The sequence below is a fragment of the Leptopilina boulardi genome, unplaced genomic scaffold (genome assembly GCF_019393585.1).
Source record: "Leptopilina boulardi isolate dan_hultmark-lab unplaced genomic scaffold, ZJU_Lbou_2.1 LbouV2_316, whole genome shotgun sequence".
Taxonomy (NCBI): Eukaryota; Metazoa; Arthropoda; class Insecta; order Hymenoptera; family Figitidae; genus Leptopilina; species Leptopilina boulardi.
In genome coordinates this window covers 425874-451272 of record NW_026137881.1, presented here as the reverse complement: position 1 = coordinate 451272, position 25399 = coordinate 425874, and the positions used below count along the sequence as shown (strand labels likewise).

Here is a 25399-nt window from a genome sequence, read left to right as displayed (position 1 = left end):
TCGATTGCCTCTCTTTCTCGCGTTGAGGGGAAAACGCGCTCTCTCAACAGTCGCACACACACCGTCACATGAAACCACCAGTTGGCGCCACTAACTGGAACTTTCATACTAAATACAACTTTTTTGGAAAAAGTAATTTTTTCTTAATTTTTTACCGATATTGTATTACCGCAAAAAATCATTTTTCTTAGAATTGCGTTTTGAAATTAAAAAACAAATTCAGTTTTTAAATTCCAAGAGTGAATTTTAAAAATTTATTCTCTTTTTTCTTATTAAAAATCTTTAAAAACGCCCGCTTCTTGCACAGAAACTCCCGAGATGCGCACAAAGATGTTCATGAGTCAATTGATTCACCCGACGGCAAACTTCATCTTAACGATAAACATTTAAGTGGATGATTTTATCTCTAATTGGATGATCGCAACATATAATTCTGACAGATTTGATCAAAGGAAGCTTCACTCCTAATAATGACGATAACAATTTTAGAATAAGTCTTAGGTAATCTGAATATTATTTTTATAACTATATAAACGCTTATATAAAATTAAAATCAAAACTGGATTAAGATAATATTCCCTGATTTCGAAAAAAAAAAAATTATTCTATTTTCATCACGAAGATTGAATTTCACTTTATGCGCAAATTATACCATATAATTATTGTTTTTCATTAAAGAAAATAATTTTTGACTTTTAAAATCTTTCTATTTGGCGAAACAAAGTTGAAGGTATATATAATTTTTTTTTACGCAGCCATACAGCGTGCGACCCGAATTCCATATCTCGAGGAGAGCCTCTCTTGTCGCGCGTGACGAATATGCGCTGCCGTTTTCTGAAAGGAACCTCATTCGCGTGCGAGATTGAAATTCAAGTCCCACGGTACGGTAGTCCTCTTGCATTCTCAGACTTGGGTCGTTTAAGTTCCTCCACTATATATATATATATATATATATGCACACCTTTACGTAACTATGGCGTTTAGCTGTTTCGCGGAACTCTTCTGCCTGCGCGAATCATTCAGGGTGTGCGCGTCACGCACCTCCACACCCGATCAATCCAAATCTCAAAAGAATAACAAAAAAAAAAAAACACTATGGGAAAGTCAATCCTTTCATATTATTTCTCTAACAAAAGAAATAGTATTCATTCTATAATTTAATATATAGTAGAAAAAAATTGTTCTCTTTTGAATATATTGGAAATTTCGTGTCCTATTGAAAAAATTAGCCAATCATCTAGAAATAGTTCTAAACGGAAATCATAATGGGATTATAAGAGTTTCCGTTTCAAAATACACACGCGCACGAGCTAAAATCGTGTGCGGTCGCTTCTATACTTATATATATACGTTAAAGCAATATACAATAAAGATACACGAGACGAAAAAGCGTCGCGGCGCAAGGCGTCCTGCGTTACATCGCGAGTCAGGCCTGGAATGTGTGTAAATAAACAAAAGCAAGAAAGTAAAGGGAAAAGAGACTTGAAGCTCGAAATTTATAAAGGACCTCACGTCATATGCCTTCAACGAAAATTTTCCCAAAGCAATAAATTCAATTTATTTACATTACACTGAGACATCAAAATAAAGAATGGGATCTAAATACAACTCTTAGAAAACGAGTTAGTATTCCAAATACCAAGAAGCATATAACACATTATACTTGCGCGACTTTGTAGTTTCCCGTCTCACTTATATTTTACATATATATAACTCCTTAAATTACCCATTTCCCGTTTCATTGTCTTTTCTAATCTTACAAAGACTATTAAAAATTATGTCCGGCAAGTTTCATTGAATAATTATTTCGTCATAAATAATTGAAATTCTTTAATAAAAATGAAAATAATACCCGATACAGATGGCATAAGCACTTTACTTAAAATAATTAATAAATGTTTTTTTCCATTTTTCTGATTACAGGACTCGCAGAACGGCCCGGTGCTGGACCGATGGAGTATTTGCTCGGCTGAAGAGGAACCGCTGATCGTTCAGCAGTTCCTCAAGTTCGCCGAGACGCGTCCGTTCGTGCATCCCCTGCTACTGGCCGCGGGAACGCCAGGTTCGGATGCTATGTCACCTAGCAGACGACCTTCGCCCCCGACGATGCCTCTAGCACACCTTCCACCGCCTCTTCATCTTCTTCATTGTGGTTTGCCACCAAGCTCAAGATTACCACATCCATTACCACCGCCACTGCCACCAGTGTCACATCACTCCATGTCACCAACAACCCCAAAGCATTATCCATCATCAGCTGGCAATCATCATGGACCAACGAGTACCGCCAGTTCACCACCACGACAACTAGAATCAAATTCACATCTTCCCTCGCCTCTAAATCGACTTCAAAATATGCAACCCTTCGATTTTCGAAAATTAGGCACACTAGGCCTACCTGCATTTCCCCTACCACCGCCACCATCCGAATCAATGATGCATCAATCACGAAAATCACGACATCAACACAGTCCACAGAGTCCAACTCAACTCACCTCGGCGTCACAATTAAGGCACTCTGTACCAGTTGCACCAGTTTCAACATCTGGACTCACCTACGGTCACTCCCTAGCTGTTGCTGTCTCATCCGGAGCATTACCACCCAGTTTTCCAGGACACTATCCCCTACTCAGCAAACCATCGGCAAACAGTACTGGTAGCGGTCTCAGTGGTTCCGGCCTAGACACACACAGTGGCGGTGAAAAGAGCAGTGAATTCGATTCCGATGACGACGAAGACGATGAGGAAAATTCTGGCAGCGCTCTAAATCTCAGTAGACGAGATTCTGGCTCAAAACACACGGTTCATCGAGTCTCATCCCTCTCATTGCAAGCGTCATCATTGGGAAGACCCTCAGGTATTCGAAAACCACATTCACCTGGTAAACGTCATCAATGGGGTGCTGCACACAACATGCCACCAAATCTTGGTACACCATTCATTAATCCAGCGACTGGCAAGAAACGAGTTCAGTGTAACGTGTGTTACAAGACATTTTGTGACAAGGGAGCATTGAAAATACACTTCAGTGCGGTTCATTTACGTGAAATGCATCAATGTACCGTAAAAGGTTGCAGCATGATGTTCAGTTCCCGAAGATCGAGAAATCGACACAGCGCCAATCCAAATCCAAAATTACATTCACCGCATTTAAGGAGAAAAATATCACCACACGATGGAAGATCATCAATGGCACACGCACTGGTACTACCACCACAAGTTGGCCTTCCCGTACCATCAAGTGGATTGAATCATTTATCCTTTGGATCCTTCCCTCTACTAACACCACCACCAGATCTCCGTTCACCGGCATCCCTCTGCGGTCTCGATTTCAAACATCTTGATTCATCATCAAATGTAAGATCCTACGAAGAAGCCTTACAGCAAAGAGTCTCGATAGCATCATCGAGTGCAAGTTTGGCATTTTCAACCACAACGGCAACGTCAACAATGTCAAAAGGTTCGACAAGTACAATAAGTATATCGGGTGTCTCGCCCTCTTCACAAACAGCCGGTATGATGGAAGACGATGACGACGATGACAATGATGACGGTGGAATTGTCGTTGTAGCCGAGGATGAGTGCAATTTACCCACAAGACTGTCCGACGACGATCAGCCCGCTGATTTTAGTCTAACCGGAAGAACAAAACTCTCATTGGGCGATAATCCCGATGAGGAATTAGTCAGTAATGCCGAAAGCAACGAAGACAATGACTCAATAAGCAGGTTCGATCAACACAATACCTTCTCAATAAATCCCCATACAATGAATTCAACCTTCCACAATAGAGGTGTTCGAAAAAGAAAATCCCAACATCCAACAAGATGTACAATTCCCGCCGAGGTACATTCCTCATCAACTGATGGCGATTCATCAAACGACGCCGTATTTCAAGATCAACCCGAGGACATGTCAATGTCACGTCTCGAGGCAGAGGAGAGAAAAAATTCCCCATCGCCAAGAAATTCAACGTCCTTTGATAATGAATCAAATTCACGTTCTCCGGAATTAACAAGAAATCGACGTGAATCAGATGACAATCATGATGAACCCAGGGATCTCAGTTCCAGAGCAAGCAGTGTCAGATCACCAAAACGACAAACCACATCACCCGAACCAAAGTATTCACCTAATTCCGAGGCTGTTTCACCACGACCATCAAGGGAGGAACGTAACGAGAATGATGACAATGGTGAACCAGAGGAAAAATTGCCAAAACTAATGCCGAAAGACGATGACGAGCCAATGGAAATCGAGGAGGATGAGGAGGTCGCAACAACGCTACGCAATCAAGAAGGTGAGCGTCCCGATGATGATCCCCCCCGTGTCCCGAGCTCGATCGACAGCCATCCAACCACTGCCGACGACCTCTCCCTCGACTCCTCGAATGCTTTGCGTCAACTCGAGTCCTTGTCGCAGGGTCACATCATGATGCCGTACACCACGGGAATGCAGGAGCAGCCATCGAGGTCTGGCCGAGTTTCTACCAGCCCCGTCAGCCTTACGATGCACCAGGATACAACACTGGACAACTCCTCTCATGGCTCACATTCATCAAGCGGCTCGCCCTCCCCAGTGGCCATGGATACGGACAATAGCCTCATCACCTATGCACGCTATGAGAATGGCGGCTTTGTCAGCACTCAGGAGGTGCCACTCGATCGGGAAAATCCACGTCGTTGCACCGCATGCGGCAAAGTTTTTCAAAATCATTTTGGGGTAAAGACACATTATCAAAATGTTCATCTAAAATTGATGCATCGTTGCAGCGTTGATGGTTGTAATGCAGCATTTCCATCAAAAAGATCTCGCGATCGTCATTCGGCAAATTTGAATCTACATCGAAAACTTTTATCCACATCAACGAGTCCTCCTTTAATTACCAATCCCACCACTACATTAACATCAAATCATTCAATTGAAGACTCCTTAAATCCTTTACTTCACAATGAATTTCTCGCTAGACTCTACGCTGACGCTGGTATCGGTGCACTGGGTACATTTCCCCTTAGTGGACTAACTGGACCATCGGCAATTGATCTTGCAGCGCGAATTCCACCACCCCATCCTCTACTTCTACCTCCTCATCTTGGTTTTCCAGGTCTCTCAACGTTCGCCAGTCATCTTGCCGGTCTCAATGGTCTCACCACACATCATCAATTAAATCTCCGTTCCAATTCATCATCGCCACCTCCCGACGATCAAAAACAAGAGGCCAATAAATGCACAATTCCAGGATGTAACAGAATCTTTGGTTCACGTGCTGTTCGCGATGCCCATTCACGTGATCCTCAAGCACATCGTGATCTACCAATTCTTTCGACCAGTGGTTCGTGACCACTTTTGTCCTATCGTGCCTTTGGCCGAGAAGACTACTCTTTGCTGTGATGCCAAAATTTTGTCGCCCGAATGGCTTAATTTTTTTTTCAAAAAAAAAAGCCACGTGTGCAATATCAAAAGTGTTAGCTATTTTCTTTATTTCGGGGGGACTAAAAAACAATGGACTGCACAGGGTGCTTAAAATCATATATGCTTTTATGTATACTGTGATCAGGAATGGATAAAGCAAGTATTTCCTAAGGAAAATTTGTTGCTTTTTTTAAAAAAAAAAAAAAAAAAAAGTGTTCAATAATAATTGTTGTAATATTCGATATCTAATCACCCATTTACCTTTTTGAGATTATTAGACGAAAAAAGAAAGGAAAGTATATGTAGCATAATATTCAATGTCTTATGTCCATTCCTGAATTTTGTGCAAATATTTATATATTTTGTGAGAAAAAAAAAGAAATTCTTCTCCCAAAAGTGAGCGGAAAAAAATAATTCTTTGTTTGAAACGATTTTTTCTTTCTTTTTGAATTAAATATTTTAAAACAAAGCGAAAAATGTCTACTACACTGAAAAAAATTGATTATTATCAAATAAATATATTTACTTGAATTAAATAATTTTTATTTGAATTAAATAAACTGTATTTGAACCAATAATTTCTGTATTTGAAACAAAATTCCATCTCAAATACTAATTACTTAATACAAATAAATATTTATTTGATACAAATACATACACAAAAAAAAAAAAAGAAAAAGTAATTTATACTACTTTCGGAGTAAAATGGGAACTGTCCGAAGTTTCTGCTCATCTCTGTCAACTTTTACTCCAAAAATAGTAAAATTCTCTATTTCTGTAGTAAATTTTACTATTTTCGTAGTAATTTTGACTATTTTTGGAGTAAATTTTACTATTTTTGAAGTAAAAGTTGCCAGAGATGCGCAGAAACTTTAGACAGTTTCCATTTTACTCCGAAAGTAGTATAAATTACTTTTTCTTTTTTTCCGTGTATTTATTTTTGATACAAATAAACATTTATTTAAATAGTCATGTAACCGATTATTTGAATCAAATAATTTTTTTTTCAGTGTCGGCACCAAATATTTTAATTCCCAAAACTAAAAAAAATGTAAATTTTTTCAAGAAAATTATTAGGAAATTCTTTTTTTCTAAAAATAATAAATAATAAATAATTTTTAAAATTAAAAATTAGAAAAAAATTTAAAAAAGAGAAAATTTCCTCTCAAACGAAGAATTTTTTTAAATAGCAAACCCCCACCTCTTTTCTCCCTCTCCCGAAGAAAAAGAAAATCAAATTTCGCGACTTGATTTCGTGACTCCCTTCGTTTTGTTTATAGCGCGTCGTGATAAGAAAAAGAGAGAGAGGAAAAAAGAAAAGGCAAAAAAAGAGATATATATAAATATATATATGTATATGAGAGAAAGAAGATTGCGATAATTGCGACGCGTCGTTACTTTCCCCGCATCGGGTCACGACTTGCGCGCGGTAAATTTATCGTCGTTGTGATAACGTACGTTATAGTTAAAAAAAAAATAATAATAATAAATAATAAATATGTTAATATTTAATCCTTCTATAAAGAAAAAATCAATTAGCACTGCTCTTGTATATATATATAAAATTACCTAATCGATGTATCCGCGTATTATAAAAATAATAAGACTAGCCTGGACATATATAATGTTCATTGCATATTTTGTAAAAAAAAAAAAAAAAAAAAAATTTCAACGACACAATATACTCGTTAAGAAGTCGAATTTTTTTTGTTTACATTTTAAAGAATGTTGATAAAAAAAAAAAAAAGAAACTGCTCAACTTTGGATTTAGAAAATGATTTCTCAACGATGAGTTTGCTCCAGATGAAAATTTTCAATTGTGCTCAAAAAAATTGTTACGTGTTTATTTATTTTCATGGCCTTAAAAATAGTTTTTTTTTCAAAAAGAAACTTGCATTTTTAGAATACTAAAAAATTTGAATTTTAAGCACAAAAAAAAATTTTTCATCATGAAATTCCTGATGTAAATATATTTTATCATTTCGTGGTCCCAAGTCGTGCAGTTTCTATATTAGAACAAAAGGAGAAAAAAAAAAAGAAAGATCGACCAGTGAATCAAAGTGACGGACGAGCGTCTCACGCTATATATATAGATAAATGAGAATAGATAGATTTTATTTATTGTTTCCTAGCAAGCCTATTGCAACACGATACTCTTGATTATAAAAAAAAGAAAAAAAAAAAAACAGCGGCCAGTAGCGGGCACTGCCGCGCGGAACTTCCTCCCCCTTTCTAAATAGAATTAAATCGTAAACTTTGTGGTAGCACGTACTATATACATATATATAAAAAAAAACAAATCGGACACAAAATTTTCATTTCGGTGCTATGTATTTTATTACTATTATTATTATTATTATAATTATTATTATTATTTATTGTCTATTGAATCACCCTGAGCCAAGCTTGTTAATGCTAAATATATCTATATATATATATATAAAAATTAAGAATTCTTTCGAAGAATTTCTTAATCACTTGAATATTGTATTTAATATTATATATATATATATTTCCGTTTAACTTTATGTTTATGGAATTACGCTTTATAATTTGTATCAAATTTTCACAATTTTTTTTTTTTTTTTTTTTTTTTAAACGTGTTTACCTGAGTTTTACGTTAATTTTTTGTGTAATCGAAACCCGGTTATTGAAAAAAAATCGACTTCACACACACTACTTACTATAAATGTTAAGGAGAACGAACGAAAAAAAAACTCTACAATTGTAATTATGTATAAAAATTGAAACGCTACGATGTGTATATTATATAGAACAATTATAAAACAACAAAAAGAAAAAAAAAAAAAAAAAACACTCATCATTATGAAAATAAATATCTATATGAAAAATTATTCTTATTTGTTATTTTATTTCTCTTATATATACTTTTCGTCTGTTAATTAAAATGATAGATTAATTTAAAGCAAAAAATTTCTCTAAATTTGAATTATAGTGAAAATTAGCTATATACTAATTCACGTTAGTAAGAATTTTTTTACTAATTTTTAGTAAAACATTACTATTTCATTTAAATAAGTAAGTTTTATACATAAAGTTTTATCACACACCCAGAGAAATGTTTTAATTGAACCAAATAGAAAACAAATTTACCTGGAACAGCGAAAAGTTTCACTATAGTAGCAAAAGTTTTATACTTGTTTCAGTTAAATCTTTCACTATTCTAGTGAAACTTATCGCTGTTTTAGCTATAATTATTTTTTTCCATGTATTTTTGAGTTAAAAATAAACGTATATTTGTCCCAGAGCCTATATATACTACAGCCCGCATTTATTTGGTGTAAATAAAAATTTTTATTTAAATCAAATAAAAATTTATTTAAATCAAATAAATATTTATTTGGCTCTGAGACAAATATATCATTTTTCTGGGTATAAAAAGTAACTAAACATTAGTAAAAATTATTCTTATTAATTTAAATTATTAGCTTACTTTTCACTAACTCAAATTTAAAGAGAGATTATTTCTATAATTTTTGGATATTTCTATATGTGAAAATTTTTTTCCGATTATTTTGAAAAGTATGCAACCAAAGTTATTTAAGAAGACAATTTTGATTCAAGGTCACGACGAAATAAATCGAAAGAACACGCCTACGTTCGACCCAAGACCTGCCCTCATTTTTATAAAGATCCATCCATATAGCGCGCGAGTCTTTTGGAAATGAGAAATATAACCTCTCATTTATCAGTGATCTCCTTTGGGGCTTAAATTTGAATGATATATACGCCTACAAAAAAAATAATAAAAAAAATAATATATATATATATATATATATATATATATATATTTCGCGAAAGCTAACAACACTTAAATTCTTCTGCAAACAAACAAAAAGTATATAAAAGCAAAACACTGACATCGGTCGAGACGACGATAATTAGGAGTGAATCTCGGTCCACGAGTAATTTGAGCCAGGATACTTAATTACACGTAAGTTGCGGGCTCTCTTTCTCTATATACTCTCGTCAGTTTCTTTCCAATTCAGTTCTTTCGCTTATACCCTTATATTGCCAGGGCCTTAATCGCCCAAAGAGATTAGATTAGCACCTTCGATTTCTCCGACACCTCTATATATACCTATATATATATATAGTAAACCTCTCCTCTACTCGCCGCAAAGAATATATAATAACAGGTGTTACCCTTAAAATCGAATTCAGTGAGTTTCTTGTACTTTTATATTGATAACGAATTATTAAAAAAATATTAAAGGGAAAAATAAAATTGTACGCACAGGATCACAAAAAAAAAAAAAAAATGGAACTTTTTTCCACGGCAAAGCGGAATATGATTTTCTAACGTATATTTTTATCCGGTGTGGACACGAATTTGAAATACGATTTGTTCCATCAGAGGTTAGGATTTTTTTCTAACCTCAAAAAACATGTCTAATCAAACAAGTAACTCAACATTTTTGTGAGCTTGCACAAAAAAAAATGTTGGACTCATATTTGTTGCATCTCAAAATGAATTCTTGTTAAATGACATAGAACGTGGCGACATCTGCCTGTCTCATTTTTGATGCGTTTCAAATTGAGTATAAATTTTGAACTCAATTTGAGATTACGTTTTTTCTGTGTGCGTTCCAGAGGTTTTTGGGGTCGCTGATTACGAATCGAATCTCTGATTTTCAAAATTCAAAATGGCGGATGCAATATGGCGGACTATTAAAAAAAAATATTAGATTTTCATGCAAATCTGTAGTATCTTACCTTTTCTAATGATGAGACGAATCTCGGCCTACTAATGGCGCACTAACAGCTGAAGTATTTCCTTTGATGCAGCCTATCCCTATAAAATAAAAAATAATTAAAAATTAGTATAATGATTCCCTTTATAATTGATAACTTTTTTGCAAAAATTGATGACCCTCACCATATAGAGCCCTCTATTTTAAATAGGGCGAAAAATAGGTCAATTTCTACAAGGGCATTTACAGTGTAAATAGATATAATCTGATGCACAGTTTCGTCTCTATAGGATTAATAATAATTGCGGTCACGCCCCCTCCTATTTTACATTAATAACGAATATGTATTTTAACTGAGAACACACCAACTCATTAGTAAAGGTACTACAGAAAAAGCAATTAATAGAATATGCAAATATGCTATATACACATATATTTATACTTGTAAGTTGAAAATTATAAATTTACTCTCTAAATCTGAATTAGTAAGAATGTTTACTAATTTGAATTAGTCACTCACTTTTTGCTTCTCAATTAGTTAAATTTTACTAATTGTTAGTAAAAGTTACTAATAATTTTGAGGTAAAAGTTCTTTTTTTCTGTGTGAGGGGTCATCCATAAATTACGTTACGCTTGAAGGGGAGGGGGGGTCAAGAATTTGCAACATTCAATAGAAAAAATGGCGCTTATCTATGCAAAATGTTCAACATGGGGGAGGGGGGGAGTCGAAAATGGTGAAAAATAGTGCAACGTTATTTATGGATGGCCCCTGATAATTTTAACATATTCTAGTTTTTGTTAAATTATAATTATTTACTCTCTAAATCTGAATTAGTAAAAATGTTTACTAATTTGAATTAGTGACTCACATTTTGCTTCTGAATTAGTTAAATTTTACTAATTGTTAGTAAAAGTTACTAATAATTAAATTTTACTAATTGTTAGTAAAAGTTACTAATAATTAAATTTTACTAATTGTTAGTAAAAGTTACTAATAATTAGTAAAATTTTACTAATTCAGAAGCAAAAAGTGAGTCACTAATTCAAATTAGTAAACATTTTTACTAATTCAGATTTAGAGAGTAAATAATTATACTTTAATAAAAACTAGAATTTATTAAAATTATCACACAGAAAAAAAGAACTTTTACCTCAAAAATTAACTATACAACAAATTTTATTCTATTTGGGCGAGCGCTACACCGTCTATGTATATATGAATTAGCATTCAAATTACCCACAACAAAATTTATCCATGGATAAATTTTGTTGTGGATAATTTTGATCAATGATAATTCACAAAGATGGTGGCGCGCTCCCAACTAGAATAAAATTTGTTGTAGTTAATTTTTATGCCTATTTTGGGGTAAAAGTAAATTTTGTTGCGGGTAATTTTAATCAATGCGCGCTAATTCACAAATAGTGAAGTGACGCGCTCAAATAGGATAAAATTTGTTGCAGTTAATTTTTATACCAATTTTGGGGTAAAAGTTCTTTTTTTTCGTATGCAGCGTTTTTTCTTTGATTATATGTTTTTGATGTTTCTGCTTAATAGCAATACTGCAAAAATAGAAGTATATCTTATAATTTAAGATGTTTTGGTAGTCATTTTTATGATATTTTGGTATAGCCACTTTTTAGTTATTTTAAATATCTTAGTTTCAGATATTAATAGTGTAACTTTGCCATAAAGAGTTGCATATATTTTTGATGAAAAAATTTTTGAGGTTAACTATAGGCTGTTATGTAAAATACTCTATATACGTACGTATCTTGTATTTTAGTAACTTACAATTCTGACGTATATATCTTACGAATCTTTCCAAAGGAACTTACATTTTAAGATGGAAAAAACATTTTAATTTCTGATTAAACTTATAAAGTATCTTAAAGGGATTAATAAAATACTTTACAAAACATATATATCTTATTCTAAAATAGAAGTTATAATTTTTCCATCTTACATCTTATTGTGAGATACCAAATAAATCACCTATTTTTGCAGTGAATATTTTAATATTAATTTTGGTTTTAGGATATCCTTTAGAGATAACATTTGGTCTGGGGGAAATTAGGATACATCCCTAAGATGTCCTACAGGGATGTTGGTGGACTTCCTATGGAAATCCTAATTCCTCCGGACAAAATGATATCCCTAGCACGTCAGTAGGAAATCCAGATGCTATTATAGGGTGTTGAGCTTTTATTCGTATCGAATAACATTACACATATAGACTCCTTTTAAATCTTAAACCTAAAATGACTGAAAATATCAGCCGTTTTATTAAAATTATGTTGTGAAGGATAAAATTTATTTACTCTTAAGTAAACGGTTTTAGTTAAAAAAAAAAAATTAGCTTCACACTAATATCTCAAAATTTTAAAAGATTCTTCTCAGTTTTAAAGGATTGCGCACTACTGTATTACACTGTAAAAAATTTAGAGAGTTAACAGCACTATAGGAGTTGGGAGTTCGATTTTTCAAGTTAAAAATCAACTCGAAAAAGGAGTTAACCAAGAGTGGAAGGGAGTTTAGGTTCGGGAGTTCAGTATCAACTCCCTTTTGAGTTATTTTATAATGGTGGATCATATTCTCCAACTCGTGTAAGGAGTTAAAGTTGAACTCCCTTTGCTTTAACTCCCCAATGGGTGGGACTTTTATAGTATCCCCTGGGGAGTTAAAATTCAACTCCTTTTTTTACAGTGATAAAATCTATAGCACTGATGTTAAAAAGTCCTATATACCCTTTTAGTATATACGTTTGAATCAAATAAAATGCGCCCCCTAAGGTATATACAATTCCATCTGTCTATTAAAATATTCCTTTTTAGGTATTGATGAAGTTAAAGAGATGAGCTTTAATATATCATTTGTTTTCAATGTACATCATCAGGAAAGAAATTATTCATTCTTTTTTTTCATACTTATACAATATTTTCTACAAGTTTGTAGACACAGTAAAGGCTACAAGCTCATGGATGTGAAACTTACATGAAAGATAAATGGATTTGTCGTGGCATCGACCTTAGCAAGATATCGAGAGTATATATATATATGTATATATATACGTATTTCGCGCCTAGAGCTCCACTACTAACTTGCGACTCTCGTCGTGCGCACGACAGGTGTAGCGTGGGAGAACGAGGGTGAGAAAGACAGGTAGGAACAAAGATGGATATAGAATGAGAGGAGAGGAGAGAAGAGTTACATACACACACATACCAGGGAGTAGAGGGAGAATTCTCTGAGATAGTGAAGGCAAAAGAGTAAAAAGAGAGAGAGAGAGTTGCACGAGAACGAGAAGGCGGTCTTCGGTTATCATTGGCCGCCCATCGACCCCTCTTGGTCCCCCTATCCTTTTTCTTACCCCCGACTTCGCTATGGAATACCATTCAACCCCACCTAAACCTTCGTGTGGTCACTTTTGCACTGACTTTGTATTCGCAAGCATTTTGACAATGAAATAGATAATTTTTTAAGTGATTCGATCATTTTTAAATGTCATAACATAATTTTTTCATAATTTACCACGCAAATTTTCATTTTTGTCCGAATTTTTATTTACACTAATTATTTATTTTAATTGAATTCTCCAAATTAAGAAATTTCAATATTTGTCCGAAATTGCAAATGGCCAATATAAAATCAACAGTAAAATTTCGGCACGAATTTTAAAAATATACCACCCAATCAGAAACTATATTAAAAAAATAATTGTGATTGCGGTTAATTTTAAAATTCGCGCCAAAATTTTTCTGTCGATTTTATATTGGCCAGAAATTGCACTTTCGGACAAATATTGACTTCGGCGTTTTGAGAATATATTTTATCAAATAACAATTTGTGCAAATAAAATTCGGACAAATGCAAAGATTATTTATTTTATTATTATAACTATATATATAGTCATATATTCCTCGCTCGCTAAAGCTCAAACAATTGTCATCAAATAATAATTTATAAAAATTTGAATTAGAATTATTGCTTCTAATGAACAAACATTAAAAAAATTGCTAAAAAAATTTTTTTTTTTTATTAAAAATCATAAAAAAAAATATTTGATTTAAAAAAAAATTTTTTTATATTTAGTATAATATACTGAAAATATATTAAACTTATGTTAAAATTTTTTAAACAAATTTTAGAGAATTTTTTAAACTTTTTTGTGAATGTTATATTATAGTTATAACAAAATTTTATTCTTGAAATCAATATTAAAAATTAAGAAAAGTATAATTATTAATAATAAAATTATTAAAGGTTCTACCGACTTAACCGCATCAATATTTAACAAAATATTAATTATTTTGTCTTATCAATTTTTCGTTTACAGTGTTACCAACTTAAAACAATCAACAAAAATTTGACATATCTGAGATGGCATGTTTTTGAAATCTTCACTGGAATGGCAGGTTTCCCTATAATATTTTTTATATTGTCATGTTTCTCAACATTCGCCTGAATTGGCGTGTTTCTGCCCTCAATCGACGACTATTTCTAAACTTGTTGCATATTATTCCGTTTAAAAAATTATTTTTTACTCCTTTTTTTTAATTTACTCCAGAAATATAAATAAGAGATTCTAAATACCGAAAAGCTATTAAAAAAAATTTCGCTCTACTTTATAGAACAATATAAATTTTTGCTGTTCATAATAGCCATAATCAAGTGTTATTATATACATGCATATGACTTGACGGTACTACAACATCGAGAAAAAAAAATTTTTCGATGTCGGTGTCGCTATTGGAAATTTGTTAACTTAATACAAATATAGAAGATTACTTAAGAAATTTTTTTTACTTAAAATTGTTTTAACAAAACTTTTAGGTTAGAAACTTGTTTAACTAACAATTGTGATCATGCCTAACCATTTCTAACCTATAACTTCTAACCTAAACTAACTTAACCTACAACTCAGAAAAAAATTCGTTTGAAGCAACTAAATTTTGGTTAAATCAACAAAATAAATGCATTGATATACAGTTAACCAAATATTTGGTTGCATTAACCAAACGTTTATTTACCTCAATCAAATTTTTTCTTTGTTCAAAAAATTTATTAAAATAAACCAAACAGTTATTTAGATCTAACCTGCACACAGAAAATTATAAGGTATTAAAATAAGCTGCAACGGTTATTACTTTAATCCAATTTTGCTTATTTTAATACCAAAATGGATTAAAATAAGCAAAATTGGATTAAAATAATAAGCGTTGCAGCTTATTTTAATGCCTTTTAATTTTCTGTTTGTAGTTTTTGACCTCCTGAACAAAAAATGTAAATGTGCAAAATTCCAAAAAATGGGCAGATTTTTTAAAAATTGAGGTTTAAGTTTAAAAAATAGTGTTAAAAGCGAAAAAAATTCAAAAATGAGTAAAACCAAAAGAACTAAACAAACTTTCTTAAAACTCGTTAAAAAAAATAATTTTTAAACCTTTTTTCGCCAGTCTACATCCGCTATTTTGAATTTTGAAAAACTATCATCGAATTCGTAATCAGCGAACTCGATAACCCCCCCAGTAACGAGATTTAAGGGAATTCAATGTATATTTAAAAAAATCGTCGGCAATTTTGGATTTTCAAAAATTCACATCAAATTCGTAATCAGCGACCCCGAAAACCCCCAAGTAGCGAGTTTTAAGAAAGTTTGTTTAATTCTCATTTTTGAATTTTTTTCGCTTTTAACACTATTTTTTAAAATTAAACCTCAATTTTTAAAAAATCTGTCCATTTTTTGGAATTTTGCCATTTACATTTTTTGTTCAGGTGGTCAAATACTACAAAAGTTCAAAGTTGCAGAAAATTTCACCGGACCCCAAATTCCCATGTAAATGGTGCGGGGTTCTTTGTGCATTTTGTTATAGGGTCAAAGAAAAATTTCTTTGATTTAAAGAAATTATTACTTTATACTTATTTTTTGTTGACTCAAAGAAATATTTCTTTGATTTTATAAAATACCTCGGAATAATACTTCCGTCTACAACAAAAACAAATTACTTTAAAGAATCGCATATATATAATAAACGAAAAGCAACGCAAAATTCCTTTTCGTTTTCTTATGCGCATGTATACATAATAATAAGAAGTTCGGCAAGTTGAAAGACTTTTTCTATTTCGCTTTCACTTTCATTATACATATATATATATATATATATATATATAGTTGCTCGTCATTTTCGCCGATCGGTCAGTTCCCTATTATTTTCCCAGGCAATAAGTGCCATATTAGAGGTATAAGGCAATACTGTCATTACCAACACTTATATGCATTTAAGTATATAGGTGAGTTGACAGCAAATTTCATATAGACATAATAATTCCCATATATATATATATATATATGAACTTCACGCCACAAATACAAAAGTAAAATATATATATATATGCAACTTCTGGCTACCACTCTCGAGGAGAATGAAAATAAGATTTTTCTTCCCAACGCGCGCAACGACTATATATATTCGTAATGGCAGGTTCATAAAGTCACAAAATGCCTCAGGGCAAAACTTAGTTAGAGTCGCTTTAGCGAACGTGTCGGTTGTTTGAAAATTAGGAGTAGACCCTGTAATGACGTGAATGGGCGTGTCGAAACTATAAAGAATAGGCAGCTATAAAACTATATTTTGTACCATTGTGATCATATATGTGTGTGTATGGGTCCACGCGTGCTTGAGCATTCCCTCTCTCTCTCTCTCATAGGTCGCACATATGTATATATATATATATATATATACATGATACACCTACCTATTTACTATAATGTCCAAAAAAGCACCTGGCTTCTGTCTAGACCCCGAAAAATTGTGACCCATACCTCGATTACCTATATCGATTTCGGCCACCATACTCGCCTTCTCAAACACACATTTTTGACTTGAGTCATTCTATATAGACACCCAGTCGTTAACGAAAATTGACGTGCCACTAAAGACTATACACACGAAAACTAGTCTCTTAACAATAAAAATGCTTCTAAAAAAATATATTATATGTGAGTTGGGAGAATTATTCATATATAGGAGACGAGTCGTCTCTTTTGAAAAAGAAAAGACATTTCTGATTATTCTTCTTCAAGTTTTTTGTTTGGATTTTTTTTATATATGCATATATATATATTCCCTTTGGACCTGATTTTTTGTTCTAAAACCGATTTTAAGAATTTTTTTTTTTTTTTTTTTTTTTTTTGGTTGTAAATCTTGGAAATATATGACACGAGAAATTTAAAATGAAAAAAGGAAATTAAAATTAATTTTTAAAGTCGTACATATATATATATATAATATATTTAGAACTTGGGAGCTTCTAAAATTTTTTTTAAAAAGAAAAAATGAAGCGCGCCATATGAATAATGGATAAAATTAATTTTTTTAACGAATTATTATCTGATAGAATTTTCTTTTAGCTGAATTTCTATTTGTTCGAATTTAACCGAATTTTCATATTACAGTTAAATTTTCACTTAACTGAAAATTAATTTAACAGAATTTCTATTTTATCGAATTTTCATTTGTTCGAATTAACATCCGTCAAAAATTTTTGGGTGCGAATATTAAAATTAACCAATCAGAAAATTTTAATTGGTTAATTGGTTAATTTTAAAATTCGCACCAAATATAGTTTCTACTAAATGTTAATATTCCAAAACAAATGAAAGTTCTATATCAAATAAAAATTCGATCAAATAGAAATTCTGTTAAATAAATTTTCGATTAAGTAAAAGTTTCTGTATACTATGAAAAATCGCGTTATATAGAAATTTAATTATAAGATTTATATTATAATTGTAATATTATATTTTATATATAATATTATCATTTTTTTATAGTTGAAAAAACAATTATAATGACTAATTCATTTATATATATAGTGAAGTTTTAACTATATACCTCCAGTTGCAACTTGAAAATGCACAAAAATTGTGCATATGGTGAAAAATGTATAGAAGAATATAATAATAATATATAGATATTATAGATATATATATATAGATAGTATGCACTGTGGAAGGTAAATTAAATTCATAAAGTTATTTTATTTACCTCACGATTACTGCTATTATGAAAGTAATATTTAATAAAACTTACAAAGATTGGTATCATTTTACACTTGTAAATAGTTTTATGGAATGTTTTCAAAATGAAAAGTGTACTTACTTTACAGTATTTCCCACAAATTATAAGTTACTGCGCGCGCCATCACGTTAGTAAATTACAATATATATTCGTTTTTACAATATATATTGGATATATAGACAGAGAGAGAGAGCGAGAGAGCGAGAGAGAAGAAGAAGTTTTAAAAAATTTCCCGAGAAATAATCGGCGAGGCAAATTGACAGTGGCGCCACCCTGATAAATAAAGGAAGAACTAGAATTATTTATAAAAATTTTAATAATTTTAAAAAAAATGACAAATTATTATTTAGATAACTAATTAATTCCAATTGTTATTTCACAGTAAAGATACAAAATTGTTTAATAATAGTTTTTTTAAATTAAACTTTTTAATTTTCTAAAATTAATTAAATTGAAATTAAATTTTTTAATTTTCTAAAATTAATTAAAATAAAATAAAATTTTTTAACAAAGCTATAATTAAAGAATCCTTTATTGTGAAATAACAATTATTATATTTTAATTTGTCGTTTTTTCATAAATAATTCATAAATTATTTTTTAAAAAAATACCTAACCTAAAAATTTAACACAAAACTTGAAACTCACTACTCGGTGGATTTTCACAGCATAGTTGATTACGAATCAAAAATCGAATTTTCAGAATTCAAAATGGCTGATCCAATATGTCGGAAAAATGATTAAAAATTCATCACATTTTATGTTTTAAAGGGTTTTTTGAGATCGCTAATTTTTCGAATTTGATATTAGATTTTCAAAATTCAACATGGCGGACTTTTTTTTAAGTTTATATAGGTTTTAGGGTTCTTAATTATACGAATTGGACATCAGATTTTTAAAATTCAAAATGGCTGATGCAATATGGAGGACATATGATAATATTTAAAGGTCTTATAAAGATACAATTTACTTTGTCAAAACGCGTAAATATTTTAATTTATTTTAAAAGTAATGAAGACATTAGACACGAATAAGCTGAAGTACGCAACGTATATTTATGATAAACGATTTTTAAAGAAATAATTTTTTAAAATGAAAAATTCTATAATTTATTGGCTAAAAAAGATTTTTTTATAATTTGTTGATTAATGAAAACTAAAAGAAATATTTTTTAGACAAAAAATTATACAATTTTTCATTTTAAAAAAATTATTTCTTTAAAAATCGTTTATCATAAACGTTTTGCGTACTTCAGCTTCATATAACATCTTTTTATTAGTACCTAATAATTATTATTATTATTTTTATTATTAATAGTATTTTTATTATTACTATTATAATTATAATAATTATTCTCAAGTAAATTTATAAATTTTCACAAAAATTAAAATTCAAAAATTGTTTATCAATTAAAAAAACAAAACATAACATATAATTAAATAGTACACAAGAGAAATGGAAGTATCACTGTTTTGACACGCACCCTATGTTTCAATATATTCAAAAAAAGTGACACAAAAAGGACCTTAATTTATGCCGACAATGGTAGATATGTAAATTTTCATCGTGTCTATAAATTCACTCTCATATGTTATTAGGCAATGACTAACTTTTGGCGTTGTCATATTTCTATTATTATTTTTTTTTTTTTTAAATATATTATACGCTTTTTCACCTAAGGTCTTTAGGACTCTATAACTACATATTACAATATTATGTAGTCAGTGGTCCGTTTAATCAGTGACTGTGGGGCGAAGTTCCATGTCGAACCGTGAATATCGGCCTATGGTATCTTGACTTAGATAGAAATCTTGCACGGCAATTTTAGGAGTCCGTGCACATGTCGTATATGAGTCCATCCGGTTGGCGCGTATACACTCTGCTACCTAACTGAATTAGCCGCTTATTCTGACGAACGAATTATACCAACAAGAAAAGAAGATGACGACGAACGATCTATGCGAGAGAAGAGTGAAGCGTGCTTATATACACTTAATCAGAATCCAGGATCTTTTTCCATTGGCACCTGAAACGCCCCAAGGATCTATTCTAGAGCGACGAGACGCAACGATGCCACGAACACAATTACATCAAGCAGCGACAGACTCTCGAAATAACCCAAAGGTTATATAGACTTGAAGAAAAAAAAATCATCTCGTCTATAAAATACCAAGAAACTAAATTATTGAACAATTACCTCAATAGTTTTTATTATTTTATCTACGTCATAAACTATGAGACATATCCTTTTCTTTTGATGATAATTCAGTAAAAAAATATATATACCTATCAGCCTAAAGCAGAAATCGTCGTAATCCAACGTACGCATGCGCCAGATTCGCGCATGACAATAACAAAATTTAACATTAATCTCACAGAAAATTAAAAGGCATTAAAATAAGCTGCAACGCTTATTATTTTAATCCAATTATGCTTATTTTAATCCATTTTGGTATTAAAATAAGCAAAATTGGATTAAAATAATAAGCGTTGCAGCTTATTTCAATGCCTTTTAATTTTCTGTGCTACTTTTTAGATCCTTTTTAGGGTTTCATGGCTCAGGCCCGAAAGCGTTATAGTTTCGTTTGGTGTCCGTCCGTCCATCTGTCTGTCGTACAATCGTGTAGTTGCCATAGAAACAGTTACCATAGCAACCCAGTGGGAAATTGCCAATGGTAACCATTGGGCCATTATAGGACCAATGACCACTCTTTTGACAATGGTAAATTTCCTACTGGGAATAGTTACCATAGCAACCGTTTCCATAGCAACAGTTACCATAACAACCGTTTCCATAACAACCGTTACCATGGTATTGAACGTTACCTTAGCAGGCTACAAAACCCTGCAATGGAGGCGCCATGTGCCTGCTTCTCTCATATTTTTTTTTACCCCTTTTGCTGTATAATAATAAAAAGTGAAAATTTTCGTTGTGACTGTCCCGTGTGAGTAATTGACATGCGATTTGGTTTCGAGGTTTTACAAAAATCTCGAGACCACTTTTTTCCGGTGGGTCTTCAATGTCACCGGTGAATGACATCGCATGCAAAGGCAATAAGAGAGGCCATCTGTCGCAGCTCTCGTCAATTGTTTGTTCCAGGACGCGACAAATTTTGTAATCGTCGACAATTCCGGATAAGCTTCGATTTTTTTCTGGGCACACGCAATTTATGTATATATATATCCTCTTTTTGCTTCCTTTTATTTGGAAATATTATAATAAAAGTTTTGCGGAAACCCACAACACTGATTTGCAATTTCGCTTATATACTCTGCTTATAAATAAAGGGTCAACCTCAACAATTGTATCGTAGATCAAGACAGGAAGTTTTTTTTTTTTTGATGCACAGAGGCATCTAAACATCCATTGTGTTTGTTATTTTCTCATCGTTATTGTCATATAGAAATCCAAAAATTGAAATTATATATTTCAGAATTATTGTTAACCCCTTTGGAGTCGAGTAGAAAAATCATTTGAGGGCCCAAAACGGTCAAAAAAAATTTTATATCATTATATTGAAGGTTTTTGGGCTCACTGAATCCGAATTTGAGGTCAGATTTTAAAAATTCAAAATGGCGGACCCAATATGGTGGAAAAATGGAAAATTAATTCGATTCGTTCAAAATTCTGTACTCGGGGGTTTTTAGGGTCGCTGAATCCAAATTTGATGTCAGATTTAAAAAATTCAAAATGACGGATCAAATATGGCGACCCAATATGTTGGAAAAATTGATTCAATTCGTTCAAAATTCGGTACTCGGGGGTTTTTGGGATCGCTGAATCCAAATTTAATGTGAGATTTTTAAAATTCAAAATGTCGGACCCAATATGGAGGAAAAATTTAAAGTTGATTCGATTCGTTAAAAAATTTAGTACTCGTGTGTTCTTTGGGTCGCTAAATCCAAATTTGAGGTCAGATTTAAAAAATTAAAAATGGCAGACCCAAAATGGGGGAAAAAATTTAAAATTGATTCGATTCGTTCAAAATTCGGTACTTAGGGGTTTTTTGGCTTGCTGAATCCAAATCTGACCTCAAATTTGGATTCAGCAACCCCAAAAACCCCCGGGTACCAAATTTTGAACGAATCGAATCAATTTTAAATTTTTTCCGCCATATTGGGTGTGCCATTTTTAATTTTTTAAATCTGACCTCAAATTCGGATACTGCAACCTCAAAAACCCTAAAGGAACCATTTTTAGGAAAATCAAGTAATTTTTAAATTTTTTTGGACGCCATATTGGGTCTGCCATTTTGAATTTTTTAATTCTGACCTCAAATTTGGATTCAGCGACCCCGAAACCCTTAATATACACATGGACACTCTCTAATTATGTTTAGTATTTTTTTCTAATATGGACATATATATCCAAAATCACAAAGGTGGGACAATTTTTTTTTGGACATATATGGGCCACCGACAGTCAAGAGGTTAAAATAAAAAGAGAAAATTATTCACCATTTTTTTTTTGGAGTTTGCCTCTACAATGAGAGCTCCTAATACTTCATAAGATCAAGCTAAAACTATCACTAAACCTAACCTAAAATTTTTTACCTTTAAGTAGAGTTTCTGCAAAGGAGAGTTGAGACAAATTATCCATATTGAATTTGATTGGCTTCGCCTAACCGGAAACAAAAGATCTTATATTTGCGCGGGAATTACAACAAATTTCAAATACATACACGTAAAAAATGGAAAAACGAATAAAGTAATTTATTTATTACTTTAAAAGTAAATACTGAACTGTCCTGCAATTTCTGCGCATTTCTGGCAATTTTCACTCCAGAAATAGTAAAATTTACTCCAAAAATAGTAAAATATACTCCTGAAATAGTCAAAAAATTATTTCAGAAATAGTAAATTTTACTATACTTCTCGAGTAAAAATTGTCAGAATTGCGCAGAAATTGCGGACAGTTTCGGTTTTACTTTTAAAGTATAGTAAAAGTTACTTTATTCATTTTTCCATTTTTCTCCGTGTATATAAAGTTATTATCTTTCTATATATTACAGAAAAATTTTATCTCTGTCTCCATATGGGTCATTCCACGTCAAGAGTAACCAACTTAAGACCCATGTTTTTCACAAGGAAAGTACAATTTCGTTACTCTTGACATGGAATGACCCATATATACCTATATTAGTATTTTAGCTCTGATTTTAACCTCAAACCCAGCAGCGAATTGACGTGGAATTATAGTATTAAACCAACAAAATCTCAAAATTCAAGGACCTAAGTCTCCAGGATTCAAGGTCATGGATCGAACATAACCTCAAAATTCAAGGGCGTAGATTTCTAGGATTCAAGGCCTTATAGTTCAAAGATAACCTCAAAATTCAAGGACATAGGTCAAGAGACCGTTGGGTTTGAGGCTATGTCCGATAAACATAACTTCAAATTCCCCTAATCAAGAAACGCATATAACCTCAAAATTTAGATAAAATTTTAACTCTACAGAACTCTATTTCCGGTTAGGCGAAAAAGTAGTTGAACTCCAACTCTCCTTATAGGATCTTTACCTTTAAGGACCCTTTTCTCTTTGAGCGTGATTGCGGTGCGAGATAGAACCAATCAGCGTTTACAATCGATCGAGATATCGAACGTCAGTTGTGACGCGGAACAACATAACCTTTAGTTTTTCAATCTGTTTCCGTTTACGTAAATTAATAAATTAAAATTTTTTGTACAAAACTCAATTTTCGATTCTACAGATTTTCAATTGAAGACTAATTCTCTTAAATCAGAAATAATAAAATTAATTCTCCACTTATAAAAATAATCACGATACTGATTTTCCTCAACACGGAACTCGTTCTTCTTTTTTAGAAATGAAACTTAAAATCCAAGAGAATATACACTTAAGCGGAAAAACTCTTTAACACAACAAGAATGTTGTACAAAACGTGGTTATTACTTTGTTACAGTATATATAAACAAAAAACTCAATAGGTCCCCACACCGATGTAACCCCCCCCCCCTCTCTCTCTCTCTTTCTCTCTTATTCTCTCTCGTTTCGTGTTTTGCGTGAAATTCTTCGATAGTTAAACCGATAACGAGCCACTATCCGTAACAGCAACAAATTGGGGTTCTTTAATCGCTCTAATGCATCAAGGTAAGGAGGTTTGCTTTGACAGTAAAATTGCCGCAGTCCTTTCGCGAGGGGCCGATCTTATCTTTTGGCTTAAAAGCACCATCACTTTCAAGCGCATATAAGCGAGAGAGGAGGCGAGTAGTAGGCCATAGTGTCGTATCTCTCTTTCCTCTCTATGGAAAATGCGCTTCCAACGAAGAAGAAAAGAGGAGACTCTATCTCGTCGTCTCTCACTTTAACTGTCAAAGCCATTGCAAAAGCTACCATCTTGCACGAACATGAAACGTTGACTTTAACGACGGACCTATAAATATTTACTATGGAATTGCTGCATATTTTTTTTTTTTTTTTTTTTATATATTTATTTTCTTTTGTTCGAAAAATTACGATCCGACGTTTCAATCTGGATTTTTAAATTTTAACCCAAAAAGAGATTTTTTTTGGAATAATTATTTCAAAATAGAGCATCAATTATTATTTACCGATATTATAGATATGGCTATCAGCTTTCTCTATACAAAGATCACTTAGAACAGAAATAAAATGACTTCTCTGACAGTCAGCAATTGTATTTCTGCTTGGATGGGGGAAAAAAAATCAGTATCTCCTTTCTTTTCTTTTGCACACCTTATCCGCTTTTTTCTGAGTGTTATTTCTTTGTCTCTCGGGCTCTACTCTGTCTCTCGCGGTGTACGTTCGTTTCGGTTCTCGTTCGTGAAATTAGAAAAGTGCTGGTATAAAACCCAAGTAAATGGGGATGAGAAAGAGGGAAGGAGTTAGTTGCGACGCGCGAGAGAAGCTAAACTCTCTCTCTCTCTCTCGCAGCAGCAGCAGCGAAACATTGAAAAACCGTTGCAGCTGCCGCCTTTCGAGCCATTGCGTCCACAGCAACGTCGAGTTATCACGCAAAGAATACTCTCGAAAAGACAACGACCCGCCACTCAAGAGGCCGTAAAAAAGGCACCGGGAATGTCACTGAATGACGGACCGCGAGACCATCCCCGGTAAGTAATTCTTCAGCAATTACATAATTACTGCGGCGGTCAGACCCCTGTACTTCTCTTATAGTCGGCCTGGCTGGAGGAGTCGTTACGATATTTACTACT

At 32.4% G+C, this 25399-nt stretch overlaps 1 protein-coding gene across 3 annotated transcripts in view; it reads left to right on the top strand.

Annotated features, from left to right (window-relative positions):
* Positions 1 to 8267, top strand: part of LOC127283956 (zinc finger protein basonuclin-1-like) — a 528269-nt gene extending 520002 nt beyond the window's left edge. For 2 of the 3 annotated variants that reach the window (XM_051309164.1, XM_051309163.1), the window contains exon 5: positions 1924 to 8267. In XM_051309164.1, the coding sequence (XP_051165121.1) occupies positions 1924 to 5340 (3417 nt within the window). In that variant the 3' untranslated portion in view covers positions 5341 to 8267. The remainder of the gene's footprint in view (positions 1 to 1923) is intronic. The other variant, XM_051309165.1, reaches the window with a different exon arrangement.
* The last annotated feature ends 17132 nt before the right edge of the window (positions 8268 to 25399 follow it).